Source organism: Symphodus melops (genome assembly GCF_947650265.1).
Source record: "Symphodus melops genome assembly, chromosome: 12".
Lineage (NCBI taxonomy): Eukaryota > Metazoa > Chordata > Actinopteri > Labriformes > Labridae > Symphodus > Symphodus melops.
This window is the reverse complement of record NC_136702.1, coordinates 7,899,262-7,918,849: the sequence shown is the minus strand read 5'-3', so window position 1 is coordinate 7,918,849 and position 19,588 is coordinate 7,899,262. Positions and strand designations below refer to the sequence as shown.

General features: G+C 43.5%; 1 protein-coding gene across 11 annotated transcripts in view; it reads left to right on the top strand.

Annotated features, from left to right (window-relative positions):
• myo16 (myosin XVI) overlaps positions 1-19,588 on the top strand; it is a 92,367-nt gene that overhangs the window by 30,079 nt on the left and 42,700 nt on the right. For all 11 annotated transcript variants that reach the window (XR_013780315.1, XM_079358301.1, XM_079358294.1 and 8 more), the window contains exons 5-13: positions 5,211-5,319; positions 7,769-7,893; positions 8,035-8,160; positions 11,168-11,243; positions 13,376-13,526; positions 13,664-13,814; positions 14,464-14,574; positions 16,677-16,742; positions 18,105-18,232. Coding sequence is in view for 10 of the 11 variants with exons in the window: in XM_079358301.1 (XP_079214427.1) it covers positions 5,211-5,319; positions 7,769-7,893; positions 8,035-8,160; positions 11,168-11,243; positions 13,376-13,526; positions 13,664-13,814; positions 14,464-14,574; positions 16,677-16,742; positions 18,105-18,232 (1,043 nt within the window). In the remaining variant the exon portion in view is untranslated. The remainder of the gene's footprint in view (positions 1-5,210; positions 5,320-7,768; positions 7,894-8,034; positions 8,161-11,167; positions 11,244-13,375; positions 13,527-13,663; positions 13,815-14,463; positions 14,575-16,676; positions 16,743-18,104; positions 18,233-19,588) is intronic.

Here is a 19,588-nt window from a genome sequence, read left to right as displayed (position 1 = left end):
CTGTTCTGTAGGGGATGATTCCAGCTCTTGCCGGCTCTTTCTCGACAAGAGCTGCGGTTGTACTGATTAGACATCGCTACGAGAACAGGGCCAGCTGCAGGGGAGGGCAGGCACATCCAGCGCAGTCGCTCAGTCAGCTGGGTCTGTTCTGCATGCGCTGATTAGACCCGGAGAGGGTTAACTACAGTCTGGAGTGACAGGAAAAATCCGGTTCAGCCTGGTTCTGCTGATTGGGTCCAGAGTGATGGCTGACTGTCGGTCTGCGGGGCAGGAAAGAGACACTCCGCAGAGGAACTGATATGTTTGAAGACAGGCCAGGCAAAGAGCGTGCAGAATGGATCTATCAGGCTGCACCGACTGTTTGACTGTTGGTCATGTGTTTGTGTGTTTGCATGCATTTAATTTCCCTGAAGGCAGCAACGATTGATGCAGGCTGCCTATTTGGAGAGCTGCGTTTGATATAGATCCGCCATATTCATGCAGTGACTTACGCCTTCATGTAAAGCTATACCATGAGAGAGATTTAACTCTGCTCCCTGGGGGGCGGTAACGGAAATTCTCCCATTAACCACCAAGACAGAACTAGTTTCTGAAAAAATGAGGTCATATTTACACATCTCTGCTCGAGGAGAGGGAGAGCGAGGGCGTAAGTAAAGAATAAAGGAGATGGATTTCTAAGAAATTCAAATAGTCAGGAGCTTTCATATTTCTCCACTTTATCCTGCAACACCAAACTTTTTTTTCAGTCTGAATGTCCTTTGACACAAACTGGCTATCTATCTGACGATGTGGACTTCTGTTAGCATGTTTGCCCTTGTGCATTCATATTTATAAAGCATTTTGTTGTGAGGAGACGTTTTCTTTTTTTAGGGTGAGATAAACACTTTTTGTTGTTGTTGTTTTTTTACTGGTATAGTCAGAGTCTGAGGGGTTCTGAAATGAAAGCCCAACGCTCTTCCTGTCTCAAACGTCTCGAGTCGAGCCATGTTTCCAGTCGAGATGTTATATCCCATTTCTTCCATTCATTTATTTTGACACCTGTCTCCTCCAGCATAGACGCTGCCAGTGCCCAGTCAGTCTCAAACTGCTGCCTTGTCAGCGCAGTAAGTGGGCGATCATCCCCTCTGAATATAATGCGTTTACATTTTAATGAGAGGTGGAACAGTGTTCTCACCAAAGCAGCTTTATCACTGATGGGCACAGGGAGGAACACTTGCTAATATGTACTAATCTATTGTGTCCTTCTCCATCTCTTTCTCTGCTTCCCCTCCCCTCGTCCTCTGCGTCTCTGTCCTGGATTGCCTCTCTCTGGTGCCTTCACAAAGAAGCAGAGAGATTTTTGCTGACAGAGATGTTAGACGTCTTGTGGGAAAAGCTGGAGGGGGGGGGGGGGGGGGGGGGGTGCAGTGATGTGTCCAGATTGCCAGTGATGCTAATTCTCTTATCTTGTGCCTCCAAACAGCAGGGGAGGGAGCCGCTTCTAAACGATCTCATTCCCAACCCATTTCCAGATGAATTCCCAAACCTATTTCTAGCTCCAGCCCCAGTTAATGTTTGTCATTGAGACCCGTGCAGGACAAACAGGCTCCTCTGAGGCATTGTGCATCGTCTCTTAGCAACTCTAAGCAAGCTGTTTGTGCATAATGATTCAATACTTGTACAGTGTTCGTGAAATATTTAATGATAAAACCTGTGTGATCCAAAAACAGACCCAAATGCTCCCTTTTCATATTGATGTTACATGATAGAATAGCTAATTGGACTTGGCTTTATAAATGCATCATGATGACTCGACAGAGGCAGTTGAGCTCCATGTGTTTCATCTTAGCCGTCCTTCCATTCATAGCCACAGCCAGAAAGATACTTATCAAATCCTTCTTCTTCTACTGCCTCAATTATGTTGGCCTGAATTCACTCCTTATAAAACTCTGAAGTAGAAAGCCACTGAGTTTGGACTAAATAGATGTGGGAAGTGATTAGACTTAATTGCGTAGCCTAATTCTGCTTCAGCATCTCCTTTTTTAATGTGGCGTTTAAAACAAGGACTCATAAAGAACATCAAATGTCCGAGCTGTCCTGAAATGTTTACCAGCATTGCATTACAATTAACTTCATTGAATGTGTTCCTTTTATAGCGCACATTTTCTGGTTCAGTGTGAGATACCAGCTTCGAGCTGTAGAAATGCATTCAGACAGGTTTATTACCAAACAGGTTTTTATTTCATCTCAGCTCAGACTGCAGCAGGGTTACAGTAGCAGAGATGACCCACTTTCCCTGTTTGTAAATGAGGAATACTTCTCAACTTTGAGTGCCCACGCCCCACCCACCCACATTTCTATATTTTACAATTAGCTTTCAGTGAAGTTGTAAACCTTCAACTTAGTTCTTTTTTTTTTTTTTTTTAAACGCTTTGCACAGTATTTTAGAGAAGACACACTGTAAATGAAATATGATATGAAGCAGTAGAGCTGAGAAATCTTTAGGGGTCTCACGATTCAATCTAGAATGATTCTGGATCCATGGATGTATTATCTATTTTGGAATAAGTCCATACTGGAGGATGTATTCCAGTCATACGTGACACTGGCTGAATTTCTTGCTGCTCCGTTAGGAATTCTACTGATTTACAAAGCTTAGCAGGAAGTGACTGAAAAAACATTTTTTTGGGGAAGTTATGAATCACTGTCAATAATCAGAAGAGAAGAATTTCCATTTTTACATGTATCCATTTTTCTAGTTCTATGTTGTGTTGAAGAATGATCCTGTGTTTTATGGTCGTTAACGCTACATTATTTTGCATCAGTCTGCGTGATGTGAAGCGCAACAACAGAAAGAACTGTCAGCGGTGATTTATGGTTATTTGAAGAAAAGAAAAAAACCTAATCATCACAGCTTTTTCAGCCCACTGTTGTTTTCAGCTGAATCTTTGCAGCACATCTCAACAAGCAGATGTTGTGTGCTGCAATCAAGTTATGAATAATGAGGCCATCGCCTGATTGAAAAACATGCTGCTCCTGCTCCATTTCTTCAAAGTTTAAGAGTTTATTGAAAGTGGGTCAGATTGAAAAAAATGCAGAAGAATAAAATAAGTCACCTGGCCTATTATTTAAGATATAATATATCTCATACAGGCATTTTGGTTTCAAACTAAAGGTGGATGACAGACTATCTGTCTTGCATTATTTCTTCTGAGTTGTAAAGTGGATGCTGGACTATGACCCAGAGGGAAGACTTTCGGTGAATAACTAGTGGATGTTTATTGATTCTCCATGTAACTGCCATAATACGTAAACCAGTGAAGCGGTTTAGTATGAACAGATTTCCATCTCCACAACGTCCAAGGTGGATTCATCTTATCGTGACGCGCCGTGTGTCGGAGCCAGAAGTCAACTTGTTAACCCCCTCGGAGCTTGCGTGGCCACCAGCCACCGCCAGCTCGTTTATATCTGTCATGTGAGCTTGGACACGTGATTAATGGCTGACACATCACGCTTCCTCAGACATAATCTGTCTGTTGGAAAGAACAGAAGTTAAGAGTTTTTTATTTTTTATTGTGACAGTTATTTTTTACTGTCAAGCTATGCAGTAAATCATGTAGGTCAGATCCTTTGAGGAAAATATCTTACAAATGGATCAGCTGATATCGTCATTCAGCTGGATGCTATTGATTTTATGCTGGACCTTAAACTAAATTGTCTTGCTGTACGGCAGACATCTTTACCGACCAGTATGCACATTGAAGCTGTCGTCTTTGTGAGGAACATCATCACCAGAATGGTCCAAACGCAAATCCAAGGTGTATATAAGTAGCCTATATTTGACATTAAAAGGTAGAGATTGAATGGAGAGTGTGTGTTTGTGTACGTTTATAAATGTGTGTTTGTGGTTCGAGCGGCGGGCAGAGGAGGCATAATATTATGCTCTCTCTCTCCTACCCACTCATCATCTCATCTCACTCTCCAAGCTGGGCTCCACGTTGTGATAAGCTTTTTTTTCTTTTTTTTCTCTCTCCTCTCATGAATAGTCAAGAAGCAGCGGCTGATAGCAGTTAATGTTAATTAATTCCTTTTGTTAACCCCTAACTAACCCTCAAATGGGAGCTAAAGAGCTCCCACAAGGCGACACAGATGGGTGCACAATGAAACTGCAGAGCTCACCAGAACTGATCCTCTGATATGGGCAGCATTGTGCTTCCTTTATCGCGCTGTAATTTTGTTTTGTTTTTTCCCTAGGAAAAAAACTAGAGTTGTTTGATTAGTAAATCAATTAAAAAAAGTACGGTTGCAATCACGCTTTTTTCAACTCCATGTCCTCGTGCTGCTGCCGTTTTCAGAGCACTAAGGTCAACAGCTTTTTTGTTGTTCTGTCAGCAGGCTCCCTCCTCTCATTTGCAGCCCATTCTCTGCCTTCCTGGCCCCTTCCCTCTGTGTCCACCTGAGGGCCAGGTCATAAATCTCTTTGCCACACCGCGACCGGGTTGTTAGAATTCTATTAGCTGTAAATATTCAATAAGGATCCCGTCGTCCCTGTTATCAGAGCTGGAGCAGACAGGATCGTTACACTGCCTTGTCTTTTACGGTTTAGTCAAACAACAGCGAGCGATCTCTGGCTGCACACTGACAATCATCACTTGAAAGGATGCATGTTACTTTTAGTACACGACCCCGAGGAAAGAATGATAAAAAAAAAAAAAATGTCCACACGGCTACAGTCTGCATGGCTTGTACACATTTCTGCTCTACTGGTGAAGCCATGCAACATTTGTACAAATAATGAGTGCTGCAGAGTTCCTCTAAAGAGACGCAATCAATCATAACCATATTGTGACCAGCGAGTGTGCTGCAGTCAGAGTAACAGTCATTAAAGGAGCCCGAGGGAAGGTCTCCCATGTTATCTCATGCTATAATTGAAAACTACTCTGCCAGGGTCCTTGTTGTGTAAACACACATTAATCTTGTCATACACACACACACACACACTCTCAAACCAGTCTTCCCAGTTAACAGTACCCAACCCTAGGTGGTTATTTAATGAGTTCTTTAATTTACTGTATTGTCGGTTATTGTCTCCACGGTTGTGCTCAGGTAAAACGCCTCCGGGGAAGCCGAGATAATTGTGCCCACTTTATCATCGATTAAAGTCTGACGAATGGCTCAAGCTTAAGAATTCTGTTTGTCTTCTCTGCTTTCTTCTTCCCTGTGTCCCAAAGGCCGGGGTGAATGTTCTGCTGCAGGACGTCAACGGGAACGTTCCTCTTGACTACGCCGCAGAGGGAACGGAGACCAGATACATCCTCCAAAAACACCTCGAAGAAAACGGTAACATCAGGCCCACTCCTCGTTTTCTTGTTTTTTTTTTGCGTTGCACTGCGAGAAAAGGCAGAAAGATGTCGCATTTCCTGTTTTTATTTCATCCACAGTCGTAATTTAATTCAGTGACTTTCATGTAATCAGCCCTGTCAGAGAGAGGAAACGTTTAACCTTATTTGACCTTGTTTAACCTTTATTTATCCAGGTTAGTCCCACTGAGATCAGAGATCTACTTTTCAAGGGAGACCTGGCCAAGAACAGCAGCAACACACGTGCTTTCCAACGTGGCAAAAAAACCTGAACTGAACCTGAACAGAAAACACTTATACAGTCCTCATTTCATCAAAAGAATATCATGAGCTTAAACACTTACATAGTTTGGATTGGAGACTTTTCACTGAAGCTTTAAAGACATTCACATTAATCAAACATCAGACTGCGTGTTATTCCAAGCAAAAGGAAGTATTGAGGAGAAGTGTGTGCTTAATATATCCTCACTCCAGTTAAACAGTTGTGCTTCTGGGTGAAAGTGAAGGTGAAGTACGCCCACAGGCCTAATGACGGAGGATTTCGATTCAGGCACTTTTCTCCCACAGAGAAAGGAGAAGGTCAACACAGTAGCTGCAAATAGCTGAGATAATGGCACTGGAGAGTCGGAAGGCACACAGTTGAAAACGGTAGAGGCGCAGACGTAGAGTAACGGGGGGTGGGGTGGGGTGGGGGGGCATACAGAGAAAGAGGAGTGGGAGTCATGCTGACAAATCGAGACAGACATGGACAATGATGGAGGGTCTTTCCTTATCTGTCTTCCATCATATGACCAATGCAAGCTTTCAACTGTAGCCAGCAAACTCATTAAAGCTCGGACCACCCTACACACACACACACACACACGCGCACACACACAGGGGCGCTCTGACTTCAAGCAGCAGATTTTTTTTTTTTTTTTTTTTTTTTTTTTTTTTCTCCAGACTTCTCTCTGCGTCTGTCTGTCACCAGCCCCCGTCGGTGCTCTCTTCCCTCCTGCGTACCTTCAGCTCCCAAGATACTCCCCCATCGCTCTGGGCTTTGCCACTATGAAACACACTCTTACTCATATAGGCTCACTCTGCCTCTTGTTGCTATAGCAACTTGGCGACAAGCACTTTTATCCCCATGAAGTTTGTGTGGTTGTGGGAAAAAGACAGACTTTCCATGTGGCTGTATATCAAGGAGGAAGAAATACGTCTCTCGTTGCTGAGTGTCTTTTGTTTAACACTGGAATCTTACTCGTATTGTCTCCATGGAGAATGAGGGCTCTTTTTTGTTGCTGTAATTTTCCTCTGAGCATGTCTCATAAAGCAACACCCTGTGGCTCTCATCTGTCTGTATAGACAAACATATTGATCAGCTAATCCAACCAGTCTACCTGGTCAAAGTCCCATTAGTTTGGTGGCCTAGAGCTTCTCCTTGTGAACTATGGATTCATTGATAATCAATTCTTATTGCAGCCACCAAAGTAAGGTCAATTTGTGCACGTGATTGTGGAACAGTCCATTCATCTTTATACTTCTGGGTAGACGTCCTTGTTGATCTCTGTTGGCCTGCACCAGTCCTTGAAAAAAAGCTCCAGGACTTAGGGCTTAGAATCTTCCAGGTCAGGGTCTGGAGCTCTGCATTAGCACTCCTCTGACTCTCCTTTTTCCTCATCCGTATCAGGATCACTTCACTCGAATCTGCCAGAAGCATGCCATTGTTTCCTGTTCAGTATCAGTTCTTGGCTGTCTCCACTGTCAGTGCTGTACATACAGCTAGAATGGCAGACAATAGTTTTGCTGTAATTCAGACACACAACACTGTCAGTCCACAGAAAGCTTAACTCAAAACAAGTCCTGTTGAACTGTGATATGTAAAGTTCTGGGAGATTTCTAAATACCAGAACGTGTTTGAATGAAACGATAGACTTGATATCGCTAAAGGCAGTTAACTTACTCATTTGTCTAAAACTTTTTTAACTAAAGTCTGCTTCAAGGACTAGTTTGACATTTTTTATATTAACGTGTCTCTTCTGAAAGTAAAGGAACTTCTGTTTTGCTGAGAATTAGAAAAGAAAATGGATACTATAAGAACCAGGAAGTCCCTGCCGACATATAGTCCATCATGTCACTTTCTTATACTTTGATTCATATACAGTACATGAGATGGTGTGTTGATAAATGAGCATGAGCGGTGTAAGGTGTTTGTTTTTGTTTTTTTTCCATTATACAGAGCTAGCTACTTTGCTACTAGCATAAGTTCCAATTGTCATGCTATGCTAAGATAACTACAAACTTACTCCAACTTTATTTTCATCCCACAAACAGAGGAGTAATATCACTGTCCTCATTTAACTCTAAACAAGGATATAACTATTCCTTTAAGCGTGACAGCTGCACACTTAATACAACGTACGTGTCTCGATCCTGCGTGTTATTTTTAGGTGTGGATGTGTCATCCATGCACACCATGAAGATGCAGCGACCCAACACAATGCTGTCTGATGTCAGACAGCTTGTAGCCACAGGGGGAAGCGTCAACCAGCCCAGTGATGAAGGGGTCACTCTGGTATGTAAGGTCAAATGTGTTTGTGCGTTTGAGCTGACCTCCTCTCCACTGTCCATGCTTTGTTTTTGTTTTTTTTCCAGACGCTGCTGGCTCTTCTTTTTGATATCATAATGTATTCTGTGTTTCTCTCTGCCTCTGAAGCTCCACATAGCCTGTGCCAGCGGTTACAGAGAGGTGGTGTCCGTGCTGTTGGAGAGCGGTGCCGACCATCATCCTGCTGACAACAACTTCTGGACTCCTCTCCACCTGGCTGCTAAATATGGACAGGTAACTCCCTGCTGCACGACAACATGTCACCATGTTGGAGAGTTTAATGAACAAGTCACCTGTTTTTAACTCATCTAGCTTCATTGATCCGATGGGATTGGAGCCATTCATGAAATAATGAGCAACTATTGATGATAGCCTGCAGTTACCCTGAGCATGCTCTGATAAACGGCTTCTTTTTGAGCTGATTGATCAGACAGTCAAATGTTGGATCAGAGCTGCACTGTATATCCATTTGTAAGAGAATTTTAGATTAGCTGTTTAATGATCTCTGGTCGAGCAGAGGAGATTGATTTCCAGAACGGGCGGAGGAGGTAAGCGATGGGAACTGGTGGTTTGGGTGGAGTCCAAATATGATGGGGAGGAAGTGATCACATTCACATCTTGCTGACCCAACTAGATATTTAATTACATTTCTGGGCTGTGTGCTTGGCTGCTGACAGTTTTTTTTAAATTTGGTATTTAGAGTCACTCCACTTCTGGGGTTCATCCAACTAGAGTGTGTTTTGAAAAAATGTTATTCCTCCTTGTAGCTCTATCTAGTACCTTTCTTTTATTTCTTTCCTCTGGCACAATCCTCTCATGATTCTCCTTCAGACAGCACTCGACAGAATACATAATAATATAACCTCCCGGTGTCTCCTTGTTTTCCAGACTTTCTGCATAGACAATTACTCTGTATGTGTTTGTGTGTAATATCTAAGTGCACTGGACTTGAGAGTGGCAGTCTAGAGGATTGGAGAATCGATTAGGTTTCCCTCGCCGTGCTAAATCACCTCAGCTATCAGCGCTCTACTGCCGGCCCCGGTCTGCCTCATGCATACCAACGGCCGTGTGAGCCTGATGAACACTCACTTTCTGTCAACATTCCCTTATAGCTGATCTGACAGTGACATGCAAGGGATGCTCGACATTATGCGTTGAAGACGCGTGCGTGCACTGTATGTGTGCACCCTGCTAAGAAAACCGCTGGTCCCACTAATAAGAGGTTCTGCTGCTCCGAGGCAGAAGCAAACCGTGTTGCCTGGAAACGCATGTCTGCAACTGTAACACAAGCCGGTACGTTAAACCCTGAGACCCCTTCTGCAGTGTGGCATTCATACTCGACTGACCCTTTAAGAAGACGTACGACCCTATTACTTCAGCTAATTAAGCCTCCCTCTCTCTGCATTGTGATAAGTCAGACCTTGACTCTTTGCTTCTCGAGTTTGAGTCGAAGCTTTTCAAGTTATGTTCTCTTGACGGGAGAATTTTAAATGAGTTTTTGTTGGATTACCAAACAAGAATGATTTGATGTTTAACTACAACCTCGCTGGGACTGGCTTTAATGAATTCAGTCTCTTCATGAAGCGTTGCATAAATGCTTTGGTAAAATATCCACCAATTGATTCAGAGGAAAGTTTTTTTTCCTGGAGTACCTCATATTAATCATAAAATTAAGGTAAAGGTCCGGCAAATATTATTCAAAGTACATATGGAGCATTCACACATTCTCAAGAATCTACATCAGCCCTAAAGTACTTTGTCCCTGCTGATCCCCGTGTATAATTGACCTTTTCACGGTCCTCCTGTCAACTTCGACCCTTTAAGGAGTTCAGAACCGTGTGGTGCCACTGACGTGCTGTCAGTATTTATAGGGTGTGAGTGCAGCTGACAGGCTCTGTGGGCAGCAGGGACACTGTAGACTCAAGAGCCCAGCAGCTGTTGACTCGGGTCTGAGCCAGTCTGCTGAATGTGCTGAATCACTCTCCTGTACTGCAGAATATGATTTATTACTATGCTTTTACAACAAACTTTTCACACTTGAGGTTGTTTTAAACTGCAAATAAAAAAAGGTCTGTAAATAATTGATTACGTTAAATTACTTTCCTAAAGTTGTGGGACTCACAGGAGCAATATTTAAAAAAAATAAAATAAAATAAAAATCTAAATCAAACCAGAAGAGGCTGAAATAGTCCTTCTTATGGGAAACAATCTAAAAACACATTTTCCTTTTAGTTCCCATAATTTAAAACGTGTCATTGGCCACACTCTGCTGCACTGTCTGATATTAATAACCGACCATGAGAAGTTGCTCCAGAGCCACAGATGACAGTCCACAACTATCACACGGCTGAGTCGCACTGCCCGAAGTGACCAGTTTATAAATCAGTTAAGAGCCACTCTGTCAGTTTTTAATGCCGTTTATAATGAAACGTAACATTGAGAATACGTTTAGAAAAATCTTGTTTGACGAGCTGGCTACGAAGGTTAAGCAGAAAAATACAGAGGCTTGATACTGAATGTATTTTATGCATGTTTCTTATATAGACATAAAACTAAAATGTAAATCTTAGTAATCAGGATCGGACTAAGTGGTACTCACTCAAGAATTATTTTCCAATGTTTTGTTGACTCATCAGCCGCTTTCATCTTATTTTGAAAGGACGTTTTTATGTTTACTGAGACATTTTCAGGCTCCCACCATCTTTAGTTCATTGTTACGAAATGATGAGGATCTTTGACGAACGTCATCTAATTCATCACGTCATACTTCTTGCATCCAAAACAGCTGAAACTCAGCTATATGTAAGTGGTGAGTAGGTGTGGAAAAAGAATTGAAAAGAGGCTGTAGGAGACGAGGAATGATGAAGGAAAGGAGTTGAAGTCAGGATCATTCAGACAGAACAATGAAAGGTCGAGTTAACAGCCATCACATGTCACCGGGTGTAGAAATCAAGGAAGACAAGCGTGAAGTTCTATTAAGAGATCTCCTCAGTTTGGGTTGACATTTGTCATGTGTGTCATACACGGTGTCACAGTATGTCTCACATTTACATATCTCCATCTGCAGTGTGGCAGTACAGCGACTTTTAATGAGAGAGACTAAGAAATCATTTCAAATCTAAAATAAAATGTTTTTTCGTTCATGTGCTGATGATGTAGAAGAAGAAGACTTTAATAGTGCCCTGGAAATGTTTGAATCCTGGATCTGATGAAAATGGCTGCTTCTTCCCTTCTCTTACAGACGAGCATCGTTAGCCAGCTCCTGCGGCACGGAGCGAACCCGACTCTGTTGAACTGCAACCAAGACAAGCCCTCAGGTAACCCATTTAGGCATTCACACACGCACACGGGTGTGCACATAAATACATAAAGTACCGCCACCAGCTAACGGGTTTTTTCGAACAGCGAGAGGTAATGGAGCAAAGCAGCAAAGAGATGGATTTTCACTTGTTCAGCTGAGACTGTGCAAATGCACTAATAATCACTGTGATGATACAAAGCGCACGCGCGCACACACACACACGCACAGTGATGGAGGCTTTGTAATAATCAGTCTCTGAGCTTATCTTTGCTCATCTGAGTGGATCTACAAGGAGAACTTATCGATGAAAGGAAACATTCACAGCTCACGCACTGATTAAACTCTGGCAATCATAAGGCGTCGGTGTTTCCTAATGATGATCATAAATATCCTGTCATTAACCAGGGGCATGCATTGTTTATTTAAATATTTGGAGCATGTTTGATCAGCAGAAGAGGGCTAAATGCATATCTTCATAAGTAAATACAAACTTCTACCTTTTGAAATCTGTTGACAGCTATGAAGGAGACCATAGAATCCCACCCTCATTAATTATATTAGCTTTAAAGGCATCCTGAAAGACAAGTTATTTCTGTTTGCTGCTCCTTCACTCTCAGCATTGCTGCAGGATTTTGGCAAAGTTGCTCCAAATAATTAGTAACTGTGGCTTATAGAACTGATACTTAAAGCACAACACAGTGTTTATCTCATCCACTGAATGGAAATGATGTAGTTTTACATCACAGAGCTGATTAAAGAGCTCAACAAGTCACATCTTGAACTTGATGTCTATGTGCTTAAGTTGGAGCTGAGGGAGAAAGTTGAACAAGAAGCCTGACCTGGCGAATGTGCATTTAAATCGAAGATGATCCGTGTCAAAGCTGACGCTTGCTTACTTAGTTCTTTGACGTTCAGGAGTCAGAGATGCTCAAAGAAGATGGCAGCGAGCCAACAGAAGGCAGCGATGAAGCAGACCCCGAACTGTAAAGTGTGTTGCACCTGTGTTAGTCCTCAAATATGCACACAATGAATTCTGAAGAGACTATCATAATAATGATTACAAAACAACTCCACAGACATCTCAAATCTTCAACACATTCTCCACAGTCTCTCTAGTTGTGGTTTAGTTCAGATTTAAATGCCTGCATTTTATTCAGACAGTAAAAGCTTTTCTTTTTTTCTTTTTTTGGCTAATTTCCCCCACACTTCTCAATCCTCCACAGAGTCATTGTTGAACCAGGCTGCACATGAATGAAGTGTTGTCACAAGCGTGTATTTGGTGTGATAGTGATAAAACGTGTCCCACTGAAGGACTGTGGTGTTCAGCCGTTAACTCCCATGGCTTCATCACGCCTCTGACTGCCTCGCTCAGGGCCTTAATCAATAGCACCTTCCAGCGCGTAGGCTTAGGAAAAGATGTGAGACAAGCCCACAGAGGCCGAGGCATCCCATCACCTCTTTCACACCCATCCTTCAGCATCCACAAGACGGAGAGCAAGAGATGGGAGTGTAGGGGGTTGTCAGTCACACAGAAATAAGAAGAAGGGATGAAGCGATTCCTCCTCCCTTGTGTCTTGTTAGATCTCATTACGGGGGGGAGGGGGGTCTTAACACCCTCTTGGTCTTAAGCACAGTTGGATTGATCCACAGTGGGGTTCACATTGCGCACTAGTACAGGCTCGTCCACGCAGGTAGAAAGAAAAGGGCCGGCACGGTGAAAGACGAGAGAGCAGAGAGGTGCTTCTGGTCTTTGCGTAGTATCAGAACCTTTTTTTTTAATATATTTTCACGACTGAAGAAAGACAATACGATTTTAAGATCGGTTGGGTTTTTTTCTTTATTCATTGAGCATCTTTAAAAACAAGAGCTCTCAAAGTTAAGAGAAACACACAAGGGTACCTGGAGGTCGAAGCAACAACAAAAACCCCAAACAGCAAGCATGACGCAGTCAGTGAGAAGAGAAACAGCAGGGAGAAGACTGAAGGAGGACGCTAGTAAAAGACGCATTCAACTAATAATTAATAAAAAACAAATTAGAAATGTAGGTTTAAAAAAGTAAAAACAACTGAAAGCAAATAAATGTATGTCTTTGAATCTAGGTTTTGAAACTAAATGCTGTGCTGATTATCATGTTGTGTGTATCCATAGACATTGCCGCGTCCGAGCCCATTGCTGATCTTCTGCTGAATGCAGAGGAGAGCTGGCTGCAGAGACTGACAGACCCCTCTCTTCCTCTTCCTTCCACTGACCAACGCTATGACAGCGGCTCACACGACCTCAACACTCCTGTCAAGAACTTGTAGGTCCACCGTTTGCGCCACACATTCCTTATCTCGTGGTGACCTCTAATAAATCACCATCCCGCTCCCTCTCCAGATCCACTCTGCCTCTAATCTGTCATCTGTTTCCTCTCATACCTCCCTGCCTATCACTTAGGAACCCCCTGGGTCTCTCAATCTCTAAACGAGACAGTCTGCTTGAGAAGTGTGCCATGTTCAGAGAGGCGGGAGGAGCACTGAGTCGACAGCCCTCCCAGGACAACGGCCTAGATGGCCCCTTTAGCTTGGGAGCCAGTAAACTGGAGCAGGTAACTTTCTTTTTTTTTTTTTCTTTCTTTCTCACAGCTCTTACAAGAAATAAAGAACATCTCTCAGCCCTCATGTCAGGGGGGGCGGTGCACAATGAGCAAGATATCAGTAAAAGAAAAGGACCACACCAACCCACATGATTTCTATTTTCTGTTAAAAATGTTTATTTCAATCCATAGTTGTCTCTGTGCAGTTGACTCATACTGATCTCCCATCATGTGCGTCACGAAGCTGGAAATGTATTCATGCACTTTTATCGTTTGAGTAGAGGAGCCAGCATAGCATTTCATCGTGCGCTCTTAATTAATTTGGCGAGACGTTCATTAGCCTTAAGCGTTTCTAAACTGGCAGGCAGTGAATCTGACAAAGAAATCCAAACATGAAGCCTGTGGAAAGTTTAGATTCAGCGGCAGTGACTCAGAAGAACTGCAGTGTGAACTTGTTCAGCAACATGTGATGCTCCTCCAATGATTGCTTTTGATTATCAAGAACAAGGGCAATCGATAGAAGCCCCTTTGACATGATGAACGTGAGCTTAAAAGAAAAAGTCCTGCAATAAAACTAGAAAAACTTAAAAAGTGTATTCTTTAGAATCCTCTCTGCTTCAAGCTTATGCATCTCGTTTTTTCTTGTCTTCGCTCTCTACAGGTCAAACTGATGCCTCCAGCTCCAAATGACGACCTGGCGTCTCTCAGCGAGCTGACCGACAGCAGCCTGCTCTACGAGATGCAGAAGCGCTTCTGCAACGACCAAATCTACGTGAGACTCGAGCGTCCTTGCGCTGCTGAAATGGAATAAAACCAACATGAAACACGCGTTGGATCCCACAGCACAGACACAACAGAGAGAAATAGCAACACATGTTTTCTCTGAGGCAGAAGCGGGACAGCGTAGCGCTTTATTTGTAGCGGGGGGGAGTTGTTTTGTTGACGGTCTGCGAGTTTCCGAGTGCGATGTTTGAATCACAACACATTCTTTAGAGTAGACCCACGAGCACCGCTGTGGGCTTCCTTCCAGCATATGTACTTTTAGTGTTCCTCTCATGTAAACATTTAAACAGAAACATGTCTAAAAGGCGCTACCTTCTCTAGTGAATACATCCTGAACACTTTGATTTGTACTTTTCACACCTTCCTCCTGTCTTATTTTCTAAACATGTTAAAGTCTTTATTGGTCTCTGCAGTCTAACGTGACATAGTAAGCTAAGTCCCGCCCCCTCTCTTTCTGCCTGCTGACTTCAGTAAAAGTGCTCACTCTCCCTCACATACTTACACTGGTGACAATTACGAAATCAATACAATTTAGATTGATTAGAAAGATTAATCCATAACTATATATCAGCCTCCATCTCTAACAATGGGTCCATTTAATATTCCTGTTATTTTCTCCTTTGCTTAAAAGCTGTAGTCTGGCCCAGCGCTCTCCATGGGGACCGAGCTTTATAAAGACTGGAACCAGATCAATGTGGAGCAGTCCTGTGCTCTCTCTTCTCTGTGAGAGGCAATAATAGACCGCTATTATGGAAACCCAGATGGGCTACAGACAGTAGGGTTAGCCACAGCGGGGGACACAGATAAGGGGATGACAATAAAAGGGAGAAGATTGGTGGATGAAGAAAAAGAGGAGTGATTTAGAATTCAGAATAATGAGGGCTGGGTTTGACATCCAGACCATTTGGAAGAAGAAGAAGTGAAAAGAAAGGACAGTTAGCGAGCAAAGTACTGTTATCACTGGGGGATATGGGAGCGTGTCTTGTACCTCCTCTGTCATTTAGGGGTTAATGGTACACTCACACGGCATCCTCCATTCTGTGTTTATGTAAGATATTAAAACCCAATGATTTGAGTTTGTTCTCCACCTCTTTTCTTTACGTAAGCCTTACATTGCACACGTCACTGAGCGCTTTAAGAGTGAGGTGAACAAAGCAGAGATGAAGTGAAGGACAGAAGTAGGTGGAAGACAAAGGCGGTGAATGCTCCATATGTTCCCAGCAGGGTGGTCAGAGACGGGGGGCTTTGATGAGTGCTCTACCACCTTCTGCCAGGAGAGAAGGAGCAGTGCACGGCCAAACCCCTGAGGAGAGTGGGAAAAACTCAAATGAAGAAAGGATAGGACAGAAAAAACCAATCACGAAGGCCGGATTATTGACAAGCAAGTCATAAGATGAAACGACAGTTAACAGGGAAGTGTGACTGTGGTCCCGGACAAGTTGAGCTCAGTGCAAAACAAACAACTTGCCGTATTGATGTTGCTGCATGTCCTTGAGCAGCGGGAATTTGTTCAAGTCATTAACCTTGTGCCGGGGCCTAAGGAAAGAGCAGCGTGTTACAGAATGTTAGCAATGTCCGTGCTCTCCCCGGGGACACTGCACGATCTCTCAAACTGCCTTCGGGACTCTTTGTGAGAAACAGAGGGTTAGCAGTTAAGCGGAAAGGGTCAGAAATCGGTTATTTTTACCCTAATGGCCTCCAGGGTTTGTGTGTAGGAGGGCATGTCTGCTGTTCTTAATGGAGAAAGGTCATTCCTGAAGTTTTCTTTAATGCCCCCTTCCTGACCTTTTTTTTCTGCCATAAGATTACCATATTCTTGTGGTAAAAGTTGCCACCATGAATACTGATGTGAAGAACAGAACAGGGCAGCATTTTCCTTTTCAGGGTCAGGGTTAGCTTCAGGGCTAATGTGAGTGATTAACCTCGCTTTGGTCTGTTTGTTTGTGTGTCACAACAGTTTATGGAGGCAGAGCTTTGTTACCTGAAAGATAAACGTGTGACCCTGACATATTCACTTCTTGTTTCCAATCAAGTCACATCAGGTTGGAAAGTGAAGTTGCGGTGTGTTTTGTCCCTCTGTGTTTTTTGTAGACCTACATCGGACACATTCTTCTCCTGGTTAATCCAAACAAAGAGCTTCCCATCTACTCCACTCTGGTAAGCGTTTTGTCCTGACACTCACGTTGGCTTATAAATGATGCTTATGTGCTTTCACCTTTGAATATTTTATCTGCACGTCTTTGCTCCCAAATCCATGCTGAAAACATTATGCATTAAACATGCAAAATCCTCCTTAAATGGAGCCCTGTTTGCTGTATAATAAGCAAAGCATAAACGGATGAAATGGACCCTGTGGTTGATAAATAATGCAGTCTTCCTGTCAGTGATACATGGAACAGGGCTGACTCTGCATGAGCAAGGTGAAGAGATGGATCCAGTTTAGTCTGCACATAAACATAAACGCACACATTCTGTAATAATTCTTAGAAAAAAGCAGCATATGTAAAATGTGCAAAGGTTACAGGAGACTGTCGGGGACTGACTCACAGGCCCGTGTGAGTGTGTGTCTTTCACCTTCATTGAAACAGTCATTTTGAAAAAGCAGATTAAATGCCAGCCGAGCACTTGCCATGACAGAATAAAGCCAACCCCCACCCACACCCTTTGTTGTCCCTGGGTCTGGATCTTCTCCAGGCCTCCACACCCAACTGAGAGAGTGTGTGGAGGAGCAGGGAGCAGCAGTGTGTGAAGGACATATGTCACACATGTGTGATCTGCTGGCCGTCTGTCACCCCCCCCCCCCCCCCCTAGCCTGGTGGTCCACAACCCGTCCTCCGCAGACACAACGCAGACACACACCTGCCGGTGACTAACAGGGCTGATGCGTCACACTCATCCAAGAGTTGCATGCGAACTGGGGTTCACTGTCTTATACATGTTTGATGTTTTCGGAACTCTTCGTGTTTCTTAAGTCGTTCTTCCTTTGGTATTCCCTTTTGCAACATCTTCAAAATGTTTTTTTCAACTTTCATCCTTTCTTCGCGAGAAGTTTCTGTCATAGGTTTCAGTGATTCAGTTCTTCTGAACGACTTCTGAGCCTTTGCGAAAACAGACTTGAGACGCAGTATAAGAGATTCTCCTCCTTTCATGTGCGTTAACCTGAACGTCATCGACATTACATTTTTATGTTGTCGTCTCAATGTGAAGTTTTTGCATTGCAATAAATTGACCAAATAAAAAGGACAGAGTGGACGAGTTGTTGTGAATTCCTTTTTTGTTTTAGTGAGAAATGATCGCGAATGTAGTTCAGTAAACTGAAGACAGGCGGCTTAGCCACTCTGTGTCAGATTACCTGATTGCACTGAGGGCTTAGTGAGCAATACACACTCAAACTCGCATCTGTGAGCACATCTAAATCCAGCGATGTGTCACAGTCTTGTTGAAACTTCTTCCTTTGTGTTACTCATGGCGTGCGTGTCTTCATGTTACATAACCGTTACCTGCTTTTTCCCCTCACAGGTGAGTCAGTTGTACCTGAGCTCCACGGGTCGTCTCTGCTCGTCTCTGCCACCTCACATCTTCTCGTCAGCAGAACGAGCGTACCACATGATGCTGCTGGAGAAGCGCCCGCAGTGTTTCATCCTCAGGTGCGTGTCCTCCACGGAAGCGCACGGTCGCTCTCAGAGACACTGAATCTTGCACAACAAAATGTCAACAAAGTGGGGCGAAAAAAAAGTGTGGATTATGATAGTTCAGTTGTCCGCCTGGTTTGTTCACACCGCTCCACCAGGCGACACTGCACACTCTGTGTAAGATAAACAGCTCTACACCTGAGCATTCACACACAGATGGGAGGTTTGCTGCTAGCGTTGTAGCGTCTCGCTCTTTGTCCACGGATGGACGGAGGCAGCTCCCTGATTGCAATTAAATTCTGTTCCGGCTCTCCAGTGACATTCCTGCTGAGTTGTAACCAATCTGGCAGAGAGTTAATGCACTCTGGCCACAGGCTATCCATCTCACTCAAACACACAAACGAACACACATGCACAGGGTAGGACATTGTACTTTGCATTCTCATGCGCACACACACACACACACACACTCCCTTGTCCTGTTGTCTCTGTTCTTTCCCTGCTCCACTTTATCCTTCCTTTCAGGTTTCTTTTTTTCCGCTCAAGCCTTCTGTGTCCATTTTTAATTTTCTCACACATGCACTCAACATACACTCACGCACTCCTTCACAATTCCTGTGAATCAGCGGCCATCATCCCTCGAGGCCAGTGCTCTAACAAAATGCCCTTGAAATCTAATAAAACCAGTAAATGAAAAGACAGCAGAAAGGCCACTGGACCTCACACTCTGCAAGGCCACACTCAGTAGGAATTATAGCAGAGCACACACACAAGCAGACAAACAGCACAAAGCAGATATTAGCAAGGGCTTCTGACCTTCTGCAGCCATCTTCTTGCAGTCACTGTTCTGTTCTCAACTCTCTGCATGTCTGTGTCAGAGCACGAGCGTACAGACACCTGATGTCTGATTTAATGTCAACACGAAATGAAACTAACGGACACACTTCCAGTCACAGTAACAGCATGTGGAAAGTGGGGGTCAATTGAAGGGGAAAAAACTGTATGACAAATAAGGTCTAGATGGTGGTGGTGATGGGGGGGGGGGGGGGGGGGGGGGGTCCCTGAAGGGCTGATGTCAGGTGGGTGGAGGCATACAGCTAAAGTAACAGATGTGAGGAAACACCCTGATGACTAATACTTAACAGCTTGTTCCTCTAAGACACATTAGGAGAAGTGTTAGACACTCACATGCACAGACTGGGATTCTTTCACTGCTTGACTTTCTGTTATTTCTTTGGTTACATAGTCGTTATTAAGATATTTTTTTTCCGCTATACCTGTTGTGGTTTTATTTCCTAACTTTTAATTGCCATATTATGTTTCTGATTTATTTTTTTTATTGTTTTTTTTTGACTAAACAGACTTGTGGGT